Source organism: Condylura cristata, unplaced genomic scaffold (genome assembly GCF_000260355.1).
Source record: "Condylura cristata isolate star-nosed mole 26May11 unplaced genomic scaffold, ConCri1.0 scaffold00029, whole genome shotgun sequence".
In the NCBI taxonomy this organism is placed as follows: Eukaryota; Metazoa; Chordata; class Mammalia; order Eulipotyphla; family Talpidae; genus Condylura; species Condylura cristata.
In genome coordinates, this window is record NW_004567130.1 from 22626982 (window position 1) to 22646997 (window position 20016).

The following is a 20016-nucleotide window of genomic DNA, read 5'->3' on the forward strand; positions in this document are numbered from 1 at the left end:
GGTAGCAACCCCAAAGTAGGCAAAGCAAGAGGAGTCCAGCTTAGTAGGTTTAGGCCTAAATTCTTGTGCCGCCAGGACCTTGGCGACCACACCGTCTTCTGCCCATCTCCGCGGGGGAGGCTGCCTGACACCATGGCAGACAGTGGGGTTCAGCGCCTGTGAGATGGTCAGTGGGAAGCCATGCTCCCCCCTCCCCCCCCCACCCTGTAGCGTCAGCGCCTGCTAACAGACCAAGTTTTCATACAAGAAATAAAGTTTCCCTTCTTGACTTCAGTTCCAGTATTTTTAAATTTGTTTTTGTAGTGTATTCTGTTATTTTAAGTAAGGTGGAAAAACAGAGCTGGTAGAGGGAGATTTTTCAATAAAATAGTAGACTGTTTTGGTTTTTATCCCAAAAAGAATGGAAAATAGCAAAATTATTACAATGGTCTTGAGTTTCAGACCATTCTTTGGATGGTTTCAGGGCTTGAACAAGGTCAACTTATTTAGAATGTGCCCCTCGATATTGGTGCTGTGAGCCCACTTTAGATTCTATCTGGGTTTTTCTAGAGTAATCTAATACTATTGTATAGTTTGGAAAAGTAAACTGTTTCTGTAACGCTATGAGTTTAGTATCTAGTTACCATAGACACAGGATGATTTTTAATATTAATAGCAGAGCTTCTGGGGATTGTTTATTCCCTTTGTACATTTGTCCCTTCAGACCCCAAAGATTGAACAGACAGGTCTAAATGTAAAATCACTAATATTGTCAATTATGGGCAATTACAGGATATCAATCTCAGTTTCTTTCTCTAACAATCACAGGGCTGCTGTATCAGCAACTGGAGATCACAGCGACCCTTTCTATAAAGTATGTGCTCTTGAAAACAGTTCGCCTGTAGAAAGTCCCTTTATTGATTGAGCTTTTCATGATAGCTTAAACTCATCTCACTAATTTTTACCCAGGAAAATTACTACCCTGCCACCCAGCCTTTCAATTAAGGATGTTTTGCTATGAAATGTATCACTTAGATTTTTATTAATTTAAATATTTTGTGTCAACAGAAGGTAGATCGTTATTAGCTGATGCAGTATGGTGTCTCACAGAATGCGTACGTGTCATTGAAAAGTAATTAACTGCCTCATTCTGTTGCAGAACAGATGCGTAACTGAGGAAGAACTGGTTCTCAAGGGTACCCTGATGCCTTGATTTATTTATTTTAAATCATTAAACTGTTGACTCCTACACTTCGTTGCAAGTTTCCCAAACTTTGTTCTCTCTCATCTTTACATTTCCTCCTCCCCTACCTGTGGTTTAGAACCGTCTGTAATTCACCTGAAATGTGAATTACGAATTCATTGTTGGCTTCTTATAATATCTTCAAGCCACCAATGGGCTCTTTTTCAGAGGAGAGAAAGTTTTATTGATGAAGAGAGCTGAGAATACATAAGATAAACAGGGATTTTGTTGTTGAACACCTGAGGAGATTTAGCAGCAGCTCTTGGGATCACGGAGCCAAACCATTGTTCACTCACCAGCGTGTCAGCACCAGCTGAGTCAAGTTCCCACAACTGGCCCCTCTTCCTTCCTCCTCTCTGTGCTTTCCTGGTTCTCTATCATTCCTTAGCTCTCGGCTTCAGCCTCTCCTCCTCACAGCATTTCTTGACGGCCGTGTGAAAACCAGGGGTCTCTCTCCTTGTTATTTTCTACTCCTTCTTTGTTGCCATGATCATGCAAACCATTCTTACGATTTGTGATTTGCATTTACCTATTTGTTTTCTTGTTAAGAAAGCACGAATGATTTCATTTTGCACATTCTATCCTAATGTGCAACACAGCACTTCCATAATGATTAGGACGTTTGACAAAGTTTTGCTGCATGGATAAGTCAGTAGCTACTGCTAATTGTCTAGCATTGAGTTAACCTTTCTGGCATAAGCCAAGTAACTATATTATGTGAAACTTCTAAATGAGTTTTACTCATCAACTTCACGACTGTTTAAACAATAAGCTGTCAGCAAAGAATATTCTTGCCTTGCTTTCTACCAACAGTTTGTAGCTTTGAACAAGACCTGTCCTGTTTCTCCTCACCAAGACTTACAAACCCACATGTAAACCACCCAGTGGAAACACAGGATATGTATTTTCAATTAGCACTTTAGAAGATTCCCTGCTTTATAGTTCATGCCCCTTTATTCTCGCCCCCCCCCCCCAAGAAAGCATGCATTTCCAGCTATTAGTGAAACCAGGATTGAGTAACGTGGGCTTGGTAGTATGTCTAGATATGTAAGTTTTCATATCGGATCAGGAACATAACATAGTATATATCATGCTGTTTGTGTATCTTTACTGTTAATAATGTGTGGGAGGGTCATTTCACAGGGGCCCCTCAGCCCACAATTAGAAGGAAGGCCCCACCCAGGTGACGCCTCAGCTCTCAGATCCACTGGGGCATTTTTGGTGGCCTCTCGGCACACTCTCTTTGAGTAGACCATTCTACTCTCAGGCAGCTGTGATTATGAAGTAAACCATCTCGTGACCATGTTGTGAATTAAAAACTGCCTCTGTTAATTTGTATCAGAGTCCCAGTCCTGCCCCCATGGAACAGAAAGAACAGGTGTCTTATCCCATCTGCCAGTCTTCAAGTTCTTGAATATTTGAGTAGCTTAGCACACTGTGACTTTCAAATTTAAAGTGAATTCCTCCTCTCCAGTTTCTAGCTACTTAAGCTGGAATTATGACATCTTTTCAGTTGCTGTCTTGTCATATAAAAATTAGGGGCTGACAACTGCCCAAAAGTAGGTGACTGGGTAAAGAGATGGGGTACATATACACAATGGAATATTACTCAGCAACCAAAAAAGATAACACACGTGCCTTTTGCAGCAACATGGATGGAGCTGGAAGGGATCGTGCTTAGGGACATAAGCCAGAAAGAAAAGGAAAAATACCGGATGGTTTCACTCATAGCAGGAATATAAAGGACCAAGGGGAGAAAATAATAATAATATTGAACAACTATATACCAGAACATTTTACAGGGGTGGAGTGGGGAATGGGATCAAAAATGGGGGTGGGGAGAGTGCACAGGACAATGGTGATGGCACACGGGTGATTTGGTGATTAGAAACCCACGGGGATGACAGCTGAGATGGAAAAAGGCACAGAATGATAAAAATAAACCATCATGTAAATGTATCTACATATAAATTTAAATATAAAAAATCAGGAGTTGAAGTAGACCGAAGTGAATGTTATCTTATACGTTGTTGAAATCATTAAATAAAATAAAGCACTTAAGCAAATTAGTACAGTAGACCGTCAGTAAATGTTAAATGTGCAGAGAGCTGGCGTTCTGAAACTCAGCCTCATCTGAAAAGCAAGGAAAATAGTAAGTGTTCAGATCACTGAATATGAAGATACGGATGGCTGGTTAAGCAGTCAGGAATCCTTACATGCATTCTCTTCTTAGTCATATTTTATTGTTTATTTTTTAAAACCACTTTTGAGATATGACTGACATCACAAAATGTTGTACGTAATTAATGTCCATAGTTTGGCGAGGTTGCAGCTAAGTACACGCCCATGAAACCATTGTTATGTTCTGTGCTGTAAGCATACCTATCACCTCCAAAAGCTTCCGCCTCAATATTATTGATTCTTAATATTGTTTCTTGTACAACACATAAGATTTAATCTCCTCGCAGATGTTTAAGGATACAATACAGTCTTGTTAACAACAGTCTTGTTAACAGCAGGCACTGTCCTGTGTAGTTGTGCTATTTCATTACTTTGCCCACAGAATGTTATGAAAGGCTCTGTTAAATCCTTGGTGAAGTGAAAATATATGCTATTAGGAACACCCAGCCTACTTGTACAGTCCCCATGAGTAAATGAGTATGGATTACCCGGGTTTGTCCTCAGGGCACCCACATTGTCCCTAATGGACACTTTATCTCATAAGCGCTAGCCAAAGACAGTCAATTATCCAGTTAGAGGCTTCCGTTACTCTCGCTTTTATTTTTGTCTCAGCTTCTTAGGGCTTATTCGTCACGACTGGGCTCCTGCCACTCCCTTTCTCTCAGAGAGGAAAATAACAATGTCATGACGATCCTCATAAAATTATTTGAACTCTGTCTTGCGATAGCGATCATCTGGAATTAAAATGGGGGCTTTTAAAAAATATTTTCTTCGACTCAATCCCATTTGAAAATCATTTCTTTTGGCAGGAAAGTAAGGGGGTGTGTGGGGGGAATTCAATAGTCAAGTCACTGCTCTCTGTTCTTTCTGTAATCTGTTGATCTTTCACCTCTTGCAGCAAGCAGGAAATCTCTCTTTCCCATGCCTGCTTGCTTATTCAAAGAGACCTAAAACATTTTTCATAAGCCTCCGTCTTTCTGCATTGTCTTCCTCATCGTCTTCTGATAGGTTCCTGATCCTTTTTGTGAATGTTTTGCGTTGTCTCATCTGCACACGTGCGGCTTCTGTGCGCTCGGCAGTGCTGTGCACTGGTCGCTGTGCTGAGCTCCCGGTACAGGGCGTTTTATTTAGCTCTGATTCCAGCCCTGTCCGCTGGGTGCTCTAGTCCAGCTTCTGCTGGGAAATGCTGAACAGCAACGTTATCCTCAGTGTTCTCAGATTTGCACAAACTATTGACAAAAGTAGATAAAGCGAATGCAACCCGAAGCCACTATCACTAATTTCAGAAACTCATTTTTCTAGTGGCTTTGTGGCAACGTCATGCTCACTATCAAGATGGTAGCTTCTTTGCCACCAAGCTTTCTTCTTGCATCCACGCCCACTCCCCTTTGCTTCTGTACTGGCCTTGGCTTCCCATTGCTCCACAAATGTTGGGGTTTTCCTGGCCTCGATCAGGCCTTTACTCCCCTGTCATCAGCTTCCACCTGTACGACAGTGGCCTCCAGATGTGTAACTCGCCTTTTCTTACCTTCTGGGTCTAGTGTCTTATTTCTCACTTGCAGTGGGTGACTTAGAATCTCTGCAGGCTTCTCATTTCCCACAGGTCGTAAGTGGCCTTGCCTTTCCTGAACACCTCTCTCCATCATCCCTAACCCCACCTGAAGCCTTCGTCATGTGCTCAGTCGCGGAAGCTGAGCACCAACGGACGCTTAGCACCAAGCATCACTCTGGTGTCCTTCTCCACTGTCTACTTACTGCCAAGTCATCGCCTTCTCAAGCTCTCATAAGTTGGTCCCTTTTCCTCTTTCCTTGTCCCTAAGGCCACTCTCTTGTTTGGTTTCATGCCATCGCTTTCTGGAGTACAGTGTCTACCTAACTGGTCTGCTCGCCTTCAGTCCTTCCATCGGCCATCGTATTTTTCACATAGATGTTTGAACAACACAGAGATGATGCTTCAGTTTCTTCCGCGTCTGTCGGTTGTATAGACCCAGGCTCAGTTTCACCATTATTTGGCCTCATCCTCCGCTTCCATCCTCTAAATATTATCTTCTTCTATTAACTTCCATGAGTGTTGAGTCCAGCCTTTTTCGCAAGTCTGTGGCTGTATTCTGAAGTAGGTCAGCAAGTTGGACATAACACCCCTCAACCCCAAAATTTCCAGCCATGAAAGAGCACCTCTGAGCAGAAAGTCACTACAGACATTGTAGGCCTCAGAGGACTGAGGCCCCCCTCCCCCCCTCCAGCACCCCGCTACTCCCCCCTAGCCCCGCACCATTTTGGGAACACTCACTAGCTTCGACTCCTCCTTTGTGCTGACTGCACCCTCGGTTTCTTCATGCTCTTCGTCCTGTTTGCCGACTCGTGGCTATTCCCCCATAGCCTTCCCCAGTGGGCTCAGGCGTCATGCTCGCTAGAACGTGTCCCCTAAATTCTGGTTAGGCAAAGGGCCTTGCCTTTCTGAAGTAGGTCGTACTTGTCTCTCTTCTCTCTCCTGTCACTTGCATTGATTGAAAGTGATGTGTCTATGTGACTGCCCCAGTCATTACTCCACAAGCCCCTCAGGCCTAAGGTCATGTCTCATCTGTGTCTCTGTGGCTTCAGTGCCTGGCCCTCATGTGCATTGGGGGCATGTTGGCAGGTATTGAACTAGGGAGGGCTGAAGGGCACAATGTCAGACATGGTACTGTAGACTTCATCCCTCTGGTGTCTATTATGAATGAACTGATCTGTGCAAAAACAGAGAATCTAGAGATGCCATTGTAGATTGAGTAGACAAGAAAAAAGCCTAAACCATTGAGCACTTAGAGCAAATCTTAAGGGTTTGAATCCAAATTGACAGTTTGCTCACGAGGTGAGAAACGAGGACCGGGCCAACCCAGACCAGGCTGTGGTCCTGGATCCTGACTGCACAGAGACCTGCCAGCCCCAGAGAAGTCTAGGGGCTTTGGGACCTTCAGTAGATTACCACAGGCCCTGCCTGCTGAGTCACAGGCAAGCCAGCTTTCTCTTTCTCTCTCTGGCTGTCTCCTGCCACAGAGTAACGGTACCCTTCTAGCCCCTCGCTCTTTGCCACAGGTGACCCCATTTACATTTGTTCGGGGCCCAAGTGTCTATAAGGCAGGTGCGTGTGCAAGGCCACAGGTGAGGGTCATAGAGGCTAAAGGCAGAGGGGCTGAAAGTGCCTGGGAACTTCATTTACCCGACAATTCCTACCGCACTGCTCTCTGACAGCAGAGACAAGAACAAAGCCAGAGCAATGACAGCTTTGTATTTGGAAGGAAGTGAGAGACCCTTACAGTACAGTCCTGGGGTGGGGTGGAGGTGGGGGCGTGTCTGGGGTATCTGTGTGTTTGAGCATCACGGTATAATGGAAAGAAGACAGCACTCTAACTCCTGGAGTGAAGTAAGTCTCTGATATGTACAAAACAGACAGATCCCCAACAATCCAGCTCCCACTGGTGCGGAAAAATTGAGGTTTTCTTCAACGTTAAGCCCTCTCAATGAATTTCTATCGCCCGTTTGTTCTGGAACAGAGCAAAGGAAATTTCCATTTTCATTTACTTCCAGAAAAGAAATCCATACATATTCTAATTGATGATGAGCATTTACTAATATTAGTCTCTTACTTTCAAGTAATCTAAAAAGTTAGGTAGTGAGACAGAAATGTTAAAGGAAAACAGCTGGGACATCTACATTTGACCTCCATGGAGTATGACTCAAAAAGAAAATAAAACCTGATTAAGCGGTAATATCTCATAAATCCTCTGTGGCTGGCCTATAGCACTTCCTGCAGAGAGTGGAGCACACTGCTGGCATGAGAAGAGAGAGTCAGGCTGTCTGGTATACCCAACATGCTAGTTTGGACATCCAGCATTTGAACTTAGCCAGAATCAGCGTGCACTCCATCCTATACCGATGTTATTTGGACAGATGTGAGATTTGACGTTGCCAACATGCCAGGTCATGATGAAAAGATGCCCGAGGTGCAGGTGGCCCTGTGCTCAGGAGCAGGGATGTTCCAAGCCTGTGTTTCCAGGACACCCACAATTTCCAGCACATCCTTGGTGAAATCACCTGGCCCTCTCTGTTCTCTCTCTCTTCCTTGATGTGGGGACACCTCGATCGTCATCTGGTAATGTTTATGAAGCTCCGTCCTTCTCATCTGGAAGTCTCTGCTTGGTTTATGGGATGGTTAAAAGAGAATGTAGTTGGGGGCAGGGCGCCAAACATGACTTGTGCTTTTATCTTTGACATTATAAAAAGGGACCCCTGGCCGAGGGCCAGACTGGAGTCTTTGGAATATAAGATGCAGATGTGTGCTTTCTGTTGGTGGGCTGCCAGGAAGAGGCTCATCATGCATTCAGCCAGCACTTGACTTCCATGGATGCAGAGTTGCCAGGGAGAACTCGAACTCCAGAGGCTCTGTGCAGTTTCTCTCGTGGGTCTAAGGTGGGGCGCAAGAAAAGCTGCACCATGGAAGTTGCCTTTCCTCTCCAGACCCCAGGAGTGATCTACTCCGAGGGACCTTGGGCCCTCAGCGCCTAAGTGATTGCCTTCCGGAATGACCCACCTTTCAGCTTCCAGGACAGAGAACTGTCTGGATTGACTCACAGACTACAGAAAATGTTCTAGAATAAATGGAGGAACACTGGCATTTTTGTACTGAGAGACAAGATGTAATTCTGGGCTCTTTCATTTTGAAAATGACTGAGATGTTAAAGATAATTCTTCCTTTAAACTGGGACATAGTCCTTTCGAACTTTCTGCTTGTTCAGCCTGTGGTCTGAGGAGCTCAGGACCGCCTTGCAAGCTGTTAGTGTGAGTGGTGAATTTGTGCAACCCAGCCCTTGAAAAGTTAAGGGAAGTCTCCTGGAAATTGCATTACCTGATGTTCCGAGGTCTAATGTCACATTAAATTATTTCCTTTTGGTGTCTCTAATGATTGCAGCCGAAAAAAGCATGTGTAGATTTCTATCCCAGGACTCATTATCAGAAATTGTTAGTGCCGACCTCAACTAAACTGTTCCCTTGGTTTTGCAACCAAAGATTAAATAATTGGATGTGCTTGTTTTAGTAGATAAGCAAGCACCATTTTCTCATCTGAGCTTGTCATGTTACCCACTATAGTCATTATACTTAGAAATGTTGGAGGGAGCGTGTGAATTAAATAATCACAGTCAAACTCTTGTGTTGACAGAGTGCAGTACTGGTTTGGGTGTAGTTTTTGTTCGGTCCTCTGCTTACTCTTTGTGCTCTGGCTGGTGTATTTTACACACGAGAAAACTCAGCTTAAAATAGCATGAAGGGAAAAAATAGAATGAAGGGATTTGCAATTTGTTGCACGCCACAAATTCCACGTTATCTCCTATCAGAATTTCAGGTCTCCCTTCACGCGCAACTGACACTGTATACAGAGGTGACTAATGGAGTGGAATGATTGGTTTCCATCTCCATGGTAACCTGAATCAAGTTCTTACCTGGGGAAACTAAGCCAGGAGGCACTGTGGCTTTGTCAGCCTACAGGCTTCCCCGCTGGACAATGGCAGAGCTGGGATTGGGGCTCTGGTCTCCTTATTACCACTACCTGGTGCCCCATACACCCGAGCATGGAACCCCAGTCATGTTGGTGTCTGTCCTATTTCTAGATGTCTCTGGAGAAACCACATCTGGGTTATCCTGACCTTCACTCTCAGAACATTGCCCCTTCTACCTGACTTGAATCTATTCTGCTGCAGTGGAAAGCATTTTCCCTGGTTTGCAGCAGAGAGTGAAAGCATCTGTTCCTGGGGAAAATACGAGAGAGGAGCACGTAGCAGATTGGAGGAGAAAGGGGCTGTGGCTTGAGTCTCTGATAAAGCAGAAGTGGGCCTGAAGTTTGGGGGTTATACTTGATCTTAATGACTGTTGCAATTAGAACGATTTTTCTATAAAATAGATGTATTTTTCTAGCCTCAAACCTCCCCCTTCAAGGTATTTATACAGATTGGCAAGACTTTGGGAGGACTGTGAGCTGTACCATCCATTTGATAGTCTCAGTACAAATAGGAGAAGACTTGATTTAGATGTGCATTTGCAATCTGAGCCAATAGCCTCTGGATTCATGGAAGTCCCATTATATATTCCCAGGAATAGATCCCGAATGGGAGGAGGCTACAAGGAGCATCTGTGTCTTAAATGTCTTCATGCAATGCTTAACTGTCTCTCTACAGCAGCCAGTTGAGCTAGTTTTCTGCAGAATGTTGCATTAAAGTCAGATTTTCGCAAACTCTAACCTGGATAGGTTGCCAGACCACACCAGGTGCTGTTTCTTATTCCCTCCAAATTGTCTGGTTTCTATGTAAGCACATGAGCTGGTTTTTCGGAAAAGGCATTTCTTTTACATTATATCATTTTTGTTGAGTTAGTATTAGTTCACATCACCATGTATAAAAAAAAATTAGGGTGCATGCTCACACCTCTTCAGATATATGTCATCACACTCTGCCCTCTACCAGAGCAACAAACCCTCCACCATAGACACATTAGACCTCCTTTCTTTTCTAGTTCATTCCTTCTATATAGGAACACAACTGATTGTTATTTATGGATTTTATAGCCTGCCACGTCGCTCCCCTCGTTTATTGTTTCTGGTAGTATTTTAGTGGAGTCTTATTATACCTCATATAATTTTATTTGCAGATCGTGATAGTTTTACTTTTCACTCCAAATTCGCATCACATTATGTTTTTCTCTTGCCTAATTGCTCGAAGTTGAAGAGCAGTGGAAATCATTGTTTTTTTTTTAACCTGTTTTTGTAGGAAAACCTTACAGTTTTTCAACATTGAGTGTGATACTAGCTGTGGGTTTTTGTATTTACTTAGTAGATTGAGGAGTGTTCCTTCTTTTTCCATTTCGCCTGAGAGTCTGTCATAAATGACTGTTGAACATTGTCAAGTACTTTCTCTGCATTCATGAGAGAAGTTTAGTCCCTTACTACACAGCACAGTAGCTCCACAAGGCTTAATGGTTCTAGATGTTCGAACTTCACATACTCAAGTTGTCATTCTTCTGGAACCCATAAAGGAGACCCTCCCCTTCCTTCTGGAAATTTTTTCTACCTGGAATTTACCTCACACCTGCAGTACATTTGAAAATACAGTAGAAACCTGTTTTTGCCTAAGAAACAAAGTTAAATGGGGATTGGAAAATGCTGACAGCTTCAATGTTAAACGCAGTTAAATGGAACAGTTCTGCTAAAGGCTTAAGTGGTTTTATGAGTCCTCCCCCTTGAACGTCAGCATTTTGTTTGAATGGGGCTTAATGCTCTGGTTGCACAACGCTTTCTCGGCTCCATGCAAGGCAGCGGCAGGACTGGCTGACTGTGGAAGGTTTGCCAGTCTGAGACGAGGATACTGACTCTGGGGTCAGGCTTCTTAGTGGAGTTGCGGAGGGCGAGCAGAGTGGAGCTTTGGGCTCTCGAGGGGACACAGCCTTCAGAGCCCTACTGGATCTACTTGTGCACAAGTGTTATAGGCATTGAGATCTCACCATGTTATGAAGTAGATAAAACAAGCTCACCTTTTTAGGGTAATTTTATTTACTGGGGACTGATAATACCACCTGGAAGATGTTCTTTCCATCTGCATCACAGTGTTCCATTAGTACAAACATAGAACCCAGTGAAAAATACACAAAGGATGAGGTCACTTGATCTGGTTCTTCGTGGCTAACTGGAGTTTGTCTGGAAGTCTTAAGTCTAGGGACAGCCTTCCTGATGGAAGACCTTGGATGGGCAGAACTGGAGGCTGACATGGTTGACTTGTGATTACACTGTCATTTCCTCCACTAAGATAAGCCTGTTTTTCTCCCTTCTACCAAGTAAACTGGATGATGATCAGCTTCCTTTATGCTCCTGACCTCTAGTGTGGGAGTTGCCAGCTCAGGCTGCTCTGTACCTTTTGTGCTTCTAGAAGGTGCAAAAGGAACGGTTAGAAGACACATCTACTCAAAGAATTGTTACCACAGAAGTAGCTTTGCTCCAGGGAGGTTAAATATCTTGCCAAGTTCACAGAGCTATAGGGCAGGGATTCAAATCCACATTTTATGTTTCAAAATCTTGTTTTCTTTTCACTTAAAGTTGTAATTGCTGTGTGCACATGTTTGCTGACTTCTAATTAGACTATTCTACAATTTGAACCTTCTTTAAGTTGAAAACCTATCTTTCTTTGCCTCTTCCCAGCCCACTGATGTTGGCGTGAGGTTGATATAATAGTACATGCACTATTTTTAACCATTATCTTTCCACATTCTGAAAGACCCTCATTCCCCCTCTCGTGAAATATGAATAGCCTTTAGTTATTTTTGCCAAAAGAGGTAGAAATTGATTCCAGTAGACATGTTTCCTGGGAATCGTAAAGGTTTTGAATGATGTTGTGTATTAATCTATTAGTCTCAGTATAGCATCCATGAACCAGAGAACCTCAGGGAAGGCACTGTAAATTAAACCTTATTTCCCTCATGCTTTTCATTTTTAGGACTTTCTAATCTCTGCCCTGAATGTACACATGCTATTTGAAACTCATTCTGCCTGAAAACCAACCCACACTAAAACAAAACAAAATGCAGCACAGACACACACAAACCTTTCCTTTTTTTAAGATACTAGAATTATTGAATTACTGGAAAAGTTTATATACATGTTCAGTAATTTTATTTACCATTCTATACTCCTCTCTCCAGTCCAATCTAATTAGAGTTTGCATGAGGATTGGATAACAGGAAGTACTGGTAAGCTGACTGCCTTTCTCCTTTCTTCTAATATGAACCATCTGAAGTCAGCCCAGCGTAAGAATCTCAACATCAAATATGTGGAGCCAAGTGAGCACATCTGTTTAAGTGATCCAGATACGAATGGGTGGCTGCATCTCATGTTTGAGCCATACAGGGCTGGTGGTCAGTGTCCTAAGGATGTGCTCAGACAATCTTATCCTAGTAAAGAAATTCTGCTTTTATTCACAGTAACCCTGAATGGGCAGGTCTGCTTCCTGCTCTGAAACCCAGAGGAAGCTTCTGGTTACTGAATGTGATTGTGTTGAGCGGCACCTTTTATTGAGTTAGAAAGATTTTGTTGTATCATTGGCAACTAGTTTTCTAGAGTTAAGGGAATAATGATGGAGCACTGATTTAGCAGCTGTGTCTGAGGGAGCTTGGATGGTCTCATCCACCCAGCATGGGGATGTGGGGGTCAGACACCTCTGGATGAAGTGAACAATAAGAGTCTTGGAAAGATGTTGGAGGTGGGAATCAGGAGTCAACAGAGCCTACTCCCAGTGGCCTTGGATGCTGTTGTCAACTAATATGGGTCCTGAGCTGGTGTGGGGTTTCTCGTGCAGGGGTAATGTCACATTTAAGTTCTAGGCCATTATCTAGGCATTTGGCAAATAACAGCAACCTATTTTCCAACATAATATAATCATGATATGGGACTATTAGAAACAAGTTGAGACAGAAGTGTTGGATAAAAAGAACCATCTTTTATTTCATGGTTCAGATTTTCTTGTTGTTCTTGTGAAATCGCGGTATTTTATTCCTGTAATAATATTACTCATGGATTGTAGCAGATCACTCTTCTTCTCTGTTCTTTCACTCTTATTGCCAAACATTCATTAAATAACTACCATGCTGGCTCTGGGGCTGGACCATGATGGCCATGGTCCATCAAGGAGTTGTGAGGCTAGCTGAGGAGACAATAAAGAGGATCAGTAAGAGAGCATGGTGCTAAAGTGGAGTGGGACTGGAGGGGGAGAAATGTGCCGAGTGTCTGTGTGGCCAGGCAGGGCTAGTTTCTAATTCAAAGGGCAGAGTCGGAGATTTCCTGACAGTGCCTTTGGAGCTGGATCTTAAATGAACAAAGAGGAATAAAACCACAGAAATGAATGGAAGTGGTAGCCCAAGGGTGGAGTAGAACACTGCAATCCAAGTTCTCACAGTATCCGAAGAGCAAGGATTCCATTTGGAAGAGTAGGTATAATAGCAGTGAAAGAGAACAAGAAATGGGTCAGATTGGGGTAGGGTTGTAAAAGAAAATATATCAAGATAAATGTCTGCTGAATTCTGGGGAGGTTGCACCTGCCGTGGTAGGATGTGGATGGGGTGGGGGTGGAACCAGCTTAGCTCAAGGAGCTTAAGTGGTCCGAGAGAAAGGGGAGAAGTTCAGGGGACTCCTTATCAAAACCCTGAGGACAACTAGCGCACATCTGCTTTCAGTGAATTGCTTCCATCTTTTTATTGTCTAAACTTGAAGGCAAGCTTTTTACTGACTTATCTAGAGTGATGTAACAGTGGTCAGCAAAGGTAGGGTGCAACTGGCTCTGTACTACTTCAGCCCCTAAAAGCAGCCAAGTGGTATCCAGACCAATGCCTCATTTTATGAGGAACCTGGAGGTCATGAAAAGGGTGTTTTCAAAGGCCACACTTCATAGATGGTAGGTAGGTAGGTAAGTAGGTCAGTCAGTTGGTCAGTCGATCAGTCGGTGGTTGGGTGGGTGGTTGAGTGGATGGATGGATGGATGGATGGGTGGATGGATGGGTGGATAGATATGAATGGATAGACAGATATGGTGACAGATACCCAAATACAACTGAGTACACACATGTGTGCACAACTGAGAGGGATGGTTACAGGAAAATCACAGAATGGAGCAGGGAGGGTCAAGAGACAGGAGTGAGAGTTACAGTTAGAAAGTATAACAACAGCCACCATGGTGAATTATTTCTACTTGTCTTGCTACAGTGGACATTATGTAGAATTTTTTGTGTGAACATATATTTTCATTTCTCTTGGGAAGATATCTGAGGGGTAGAGCTGTTATACTCATTTGTGAAACTGCCAGGCTGTTTTCCACACCATTTTATACTCCTACCAGTAGCACATGAGGATTCCAAACTCTCTACATACTCACCAACACTTGTTATTATCTATCTTTTAGATTATGGCCATCCGAGGGGGCATGATGTGCTGTCTCATCACTGTCATCGTCTGTATTTCTCTGATGCTCATCATGTTGTGAATCTTTTCATGTGCTTTTTGGCTATTTGTGTATCTCCTTTGGAGAAATGCCTGTTAAAATCCTTTAGCCATTATTAATTTCTTTCTCTTATTTTGGCCTGAGCAGGATGCTGACATGCTAACTGGTGATGAGCAAGTATGGAAAGAAGTTCAAGAATCCCTGAAAAAAATTGAAGAACTGAAGGCACATTGGCGTATCCTTTCCCCTATGGGTTGAGTTGGACTAATGAGACTATGTCCTTATCGAAGGGAGCCTGGTGTTAATCAAGCCAAGTCTAGGACTTGACCTCTCCAATCAGCTTCATTCTCTTCCCCAGTCATAGGCTGTATCCCTGATATTAGCCAACAGTTTTGTCAGTGTCTAGGAAGACTCTGGCTATTGCAGCATGAATGCCTCACTACCTTTAGATAATTATCAAAAGTCCATGGCTTAGTAATAGGACAGTCAGCAGTAATCTCTTCACATGTAAAAGGTAACACATCTTCCCTTCCTCCCAAGAACTATATCTGTCGGAAAGAATCACTTCAATTCCTTCTTAATATTAGTGACCCTCAGATGTAGACGCCTCATCTTAACTTAACCGTGACTGCGATAGCACAGGGCTGCACAATAAATCTTGGCACGAATCTTAAGAGCCATGAGTGACTCGCACTTCAGATCACTGATGACAAGGGTCATCTGGGCAGCTTCCATGGATAGTCTACTGTGTGTGAGGAGTCCGGAGTCAGGGACAGACCGGGATGGAAAGAGGCTGAGATGGGGTCACTACCAGTAGAAGTATCTATTTGAGCAAAAATGTGACAAAGGGAAATCACAGGTAGGAAGAAAGAAACTGAAGTAGATAAAAACGATTGTAAAAGATCATCATCTGCCTTAGACAAATGACATTCCAGCACTAGAAAAATCTACAAATTAGGTTTCTAGTCTGCAGGCAATGTTCCTTAGAGAATTGTGAAGGACAGGAGAGGTAATTAGAGAAATATCCCTATTGTTAATAGTGATAAATAATGTCTGAAATCTCTTGCCCAGTGAGATTTTTCATTTTAGCAAAGAATCTAGAACTGGTTACTAATGGAGTGGAGAGGAAGCTATGATCACCAAGATGCTTTGTGGGTTCACTAAGTATTTCCAGGCCAGCACAATGCAGGAGAGCCCGCCAGCAAGAGTCGCCTGTGTGGGCCCCAGAACGTGACGTAGCCTGCGTCAGGAAATGCCCTGGTGATGGTATGCAGGCGAGGGGTGCAGGGCACAGCAAGAGGCCAAACTTTACAGGTGACGGGGTCGCTCCCCTTTCGCTTTCCCCCTAAGCTCCTGTGGCCATTTCGAAATAGTCAGAAAAAGAGCATCTGCTCTGTCCATTGTCCGGCCCCGCGCCCGGGGCGGGTTATCGGCCTGCTTCGGGCTAGAGCTCTTCGCCTCTGGAACGCAATGACATGTAGTAAACACCAAACAAATTCCAGCCACTAAAATTCTGAGCAAATACATGTCAGCATCAGCTTGGGGGCAAAGCCTCTTACTTAAAAGGATTCCAAATATTCTTGCCCACTGGGGTGTTTTTACAGAAAGGTTCCCGTGTTTGCCAGGAGATAGTTGCCGGTGTTGGGAAGGGAAATAGGCAGGCAGACCCTCCCCGCTTGCCGGGGGGGAACCGGGCCTGAGGGCCCGAAGCCCTCAGACCTTTTCGTCCCATGGAACTCCAAGTGAGATGCATTCTGAGCCGCACAGGTTGAAGGCGGAGATGAGGGTGTGTGGCCGCAGCCGGACACGGCCGCCCAGCGGCCCCTCAGCCTGAGCTACCCTCAGCACAGCCTCCAGGGGAAGAAACTGGATCCCGGGTGCCCGTGAGCTGCGCACTCTGCGCCCCGCACCTCTCACGGGGAAGCGCAGTTTTAGAAAGTGGAGTCGCTCGAGGCTCCGTGACAGTAAGTTCCCACTCGTGCTGAATCACGAAGTCAAAGCAGACGTGGGGTCTTCTCCTGCCCGTTATTTGAAAGCATCCTGCCCCCGCCCTGCAATGTATGTGCACAAGGTCTGTTCTTAATATTATCTTTTACTTGGGGAATTTAATAAGACCTTTATTTGATGGCACATAACTGGATCACTTTGCTTCATCATCAGAGAACTTACGTTTGCGAGCCAGTGGAAGTGAGCGTCTGCTCTGCTCCCCAGCGCGTACCTGTGGGTGGTGTCTTTGGATTCGGGTGCTCAGGGACAGCAGCCAGGACCTCCCCATGTTTATTGCTGCTCTATTTACAATAGGGAAAATGTGGAATCACCCCAAAGTAGATGACTGGATTAGGAAGATGTGGTACATATACACATTGGAATATTACTCAGCCATCAAAAAGAAACTCATGCCTTCTGCAGCAACATGGATGGAGCTGGAAGGGATCATGCTGAGTGAAATAAGCCAGAAAGAGAAAGGAAAATACCAGATGGTTTCACTCATAGCAGGAGCATAAGGGATCGGGGAGAAAAAAGGAAAAGAGAGACTAACAAATGTAGTAGAATAAAATGAACAACTGTAAACCAGAGACATTTTATGGGGCTGTGAGGGGGAATGGGATCAGAACTGGGGTGGGGAGAGTGCACTGGACTGCGGTGACGGCACACGGGTGATTTGGTGGTGGGAGGCCGACGGGGATTACAACTAAGATGGACAAAGGCACAAAATGAAGAATGATCTAGATAGATAGATAGATAGATAGATAGATAGATAGATAGATAGATAGATAGATAGATAGATAGATGGATAGATGACAGATAAGGGGAAAAAGGGGAATCTCGGGCCCTCAGTGGTGGCACGAAAGATTAGGATGCAGCACTGCAAGCTGGCCGCAGCCGCTTCAGTGCAAGTTCGATCCCCGTCCCGGAGGTGACCCACAGGGCGCGGAAGACCTCTCCTGACCTGGCCGCCTCTCCCCTCGACAGTGTATTTCGTCATTCCACCTGTTCTGCTCCCCACTCTTGTCTCTGGTGAAGCCTCTCACTGCCCCTGTACACCTTTGGCCTGTACCCTTGTTCTGTATGAATATATAAATAAATCTGTATACATACATACATACATACATACATACATACATACATACATACATATATATAAAGAGTCTCTATAAAGCTGCTTTAACTTCGGATCCACTTTGAACCCGAAGTCAACAGTAAATACTTTTAAACTGAACTAACTCGCTCTAGGGTTCAGCTTAATAAACAGCTGCTTCCCCTTCATGACAAGGTTTAAAAAGGATCCATACTGGAGTAGAAAGAAAACACGGTTCTTTGCAAATCTTAATCTCCCAAAACGCAGGCTTGGGGAGAAGACGCGTTGTTGATGTAAACAGAATTTGCCTCTCTGAGCTGCCACTTAGTGTTTTTGTTTCTCAAGTGTGTTTGCAGGCAGCTCATCTGCGCAAAATAACGGTGCTTCCTTTCCTCCTGCGCCTGGTAGCTCTTCAGCCTGTTAGTGAATCTCATGTTACTTTTGTTTCTCTGTCTGAAGACAATACACCCTTAACTAAGGTTAATAACAGAGTGGGAGCAGGTTCTGGCCATGTGCCAGGCCATCCTAAGCAGCAACTCTGAGAGGCTTCCTGATATCAACATTTACCAGCTGAAGGTGCTCGACTGTGCCATGGACGCCTGCATCCACCTCGGACTGCTGGAGGAGGCCTTGTTCTATGGCCTCCGGACCATGGAGCCATACAGGTGGGCCCCGGGGGAAAAGAGGAGATGGGGGCTGACGTGGGGAAGCCATCTGAAGCCACTTTATATTGAGCGTCCACTGTACTCCATCTGTGTAAACCAAACCTTGCTTGGCTCGCTCACTCAGCATTCGTGACGTCTCTGCCATGCGTTGGGGACCATGGGTAGGCATCGGCAAATGACAGGCTGTTTCCACGTTTGCCCGTTGATTCTAATACTCTGTGTAGCCTGCCATGGTGGGGGAGCTCTGGTGGGGGGGCAGGGAGGCTGAACAGGTGCATAGGACACAGACCTGGACCACCAGGGAGGGGGTGTCCTGGCCCTGTAGACACCAGCGTGGATGGCAGTGGGGGCCCACAGTCTGGTTGGCTGATGATGGTGACGGGCCCTTCCATTTGTTGGGGTGTTGTGGTTCCCAGGGAACTTAACTTGAATCGTCGGCCCTCAGATCACCCCATGACCCCAGCAGGAGAGCAAAAACACAGCCCAACTCAAGCACGTCACTGAGTTAAGAGAAGGAATGACTGGTCATAAAGGGCTTCTTGAGTGACCTCGGTACTCCCAGAATTGTGGGTGTTTTATCCCTAGATGTCCTTGTAACTCAGAAGGACGGTGTTGACGTCTAATGCTGGCGTTGGTGTAGGGGTGTGGGACCCTGGCGAAGCTTGGAAAGTCCAGGGCCATCAGCCCAGGGGAGAGGGGGCGGGGCCTGACACACACCCTGAAGTTGGAGTGGTGTGTCCAGCACAGAGAAGGCCGCTCACCACTGGGGAGGTGCTCACCACCGGAGGGCAGGGGCGCCATTCTGGGCAGATGGCGACGTTTTTATCTCTGAGAGCCTTGCAAGCAGGATGTCAGTGCTGAAGCGCTGAGCAGAGACTCCAGTCAGGCCATGTGAAAGAGGATGAAGGCAGAGAAGTGACTCTCAGTGAGAGAAGGAGACAGACCTCAGACTACTACCACCTATCTCCTCATACACAAGATACTCAGGAAGCCCGAGGGAGGTTACCAGGAGCAATGTGAGTCTGGGATGTAGGAGCCATCAGGCAGAGTCAGGAAGCGCCTGTGAAGTGCTTACTCAGGAAACCAGACCTGGGCCAGGTGTGGTTCAGGCAGGGAGGAACCTGAGGAGGACAAAGACATCCAGCCAGGTGGATGCCAGAGGACCATGGGCCAGCTCGGCACTACGGTGACCCTGAGGGTGTTTCCAGAACATTCTTAGTTCTTTCTCCCACTGCCTTGTGGTCGAGCAGCTTTGGAATCCAGACGGTGAGTCAGCTTTAATCAAAGCCTTGAGGGCTGACCGAGGACTTTCCCATCGTGTGAGACATTGATTCAGTGTCATGCATGTTGTGGTTCCTCTCAGAAAATGGGAACTGAACACAGGTGAGGCTACATCTTTGAACCCTGGCGTTGTAGTGAGTGGAGGTCGGGGTGGCTGGTGTGACTTCTCTGAATGCCAGGCCCTGCGCGTAGGGACTAAACCACAGACTGCCGAGTGAGGGGTGGGCACACAGCCCCCAGGAGACGCACATGAGAAACGCCTCCGCCCCCCAGGACCCGAGCAGCCCCGGGCCCACATCGACCCAGAAGGCCACACCCTTCCAGGGTGCTCATTCTGCCTTCGACTTCTGTACCCACATTCCCTCACATCTACCAAAGCTTCTCTGAAGGACTTTCTTTCTTTTAAGATTTATTTATTTATGCATACAGAACAGAGGTATGGGGGTGGGGTGAGAGGATTCACCAGAGGCAGAGTGGGGCACAGAATAGGCAGACTGACTGAAATACACTGCTGAGGGGAGCAGCGGGGAGACAGGAGAGGTCTGCTGCGCCCTGTGGATCAGCTCCCCAGCCAGGATTGAA

General features: G+C 45.3%; 1 protein-coding gene across 1 annotated transcript in view; it reads left to right on the top strand.

Moving 5' to 3' along the window:
* SMYD3 (SET and MYND domain containing 3) overlaps positions 1–20016 on the top strand; it is a 395478-nt gene that overhangs the window by 309434 nt on the left and 66028 nt on the right. The window contains exons 8-9 of the mRNA XM_004691039.1: positions 14557–14644; positions 17979–18153. Coding sequence (XP_004691096.1) covers positions 14557–14644; positions 17979–18153 — 263 coding nt within the window. The remainder of the gene's footprint in view (positions 1–14556; positions 14645–17978; positions 18154–20016) is intronic.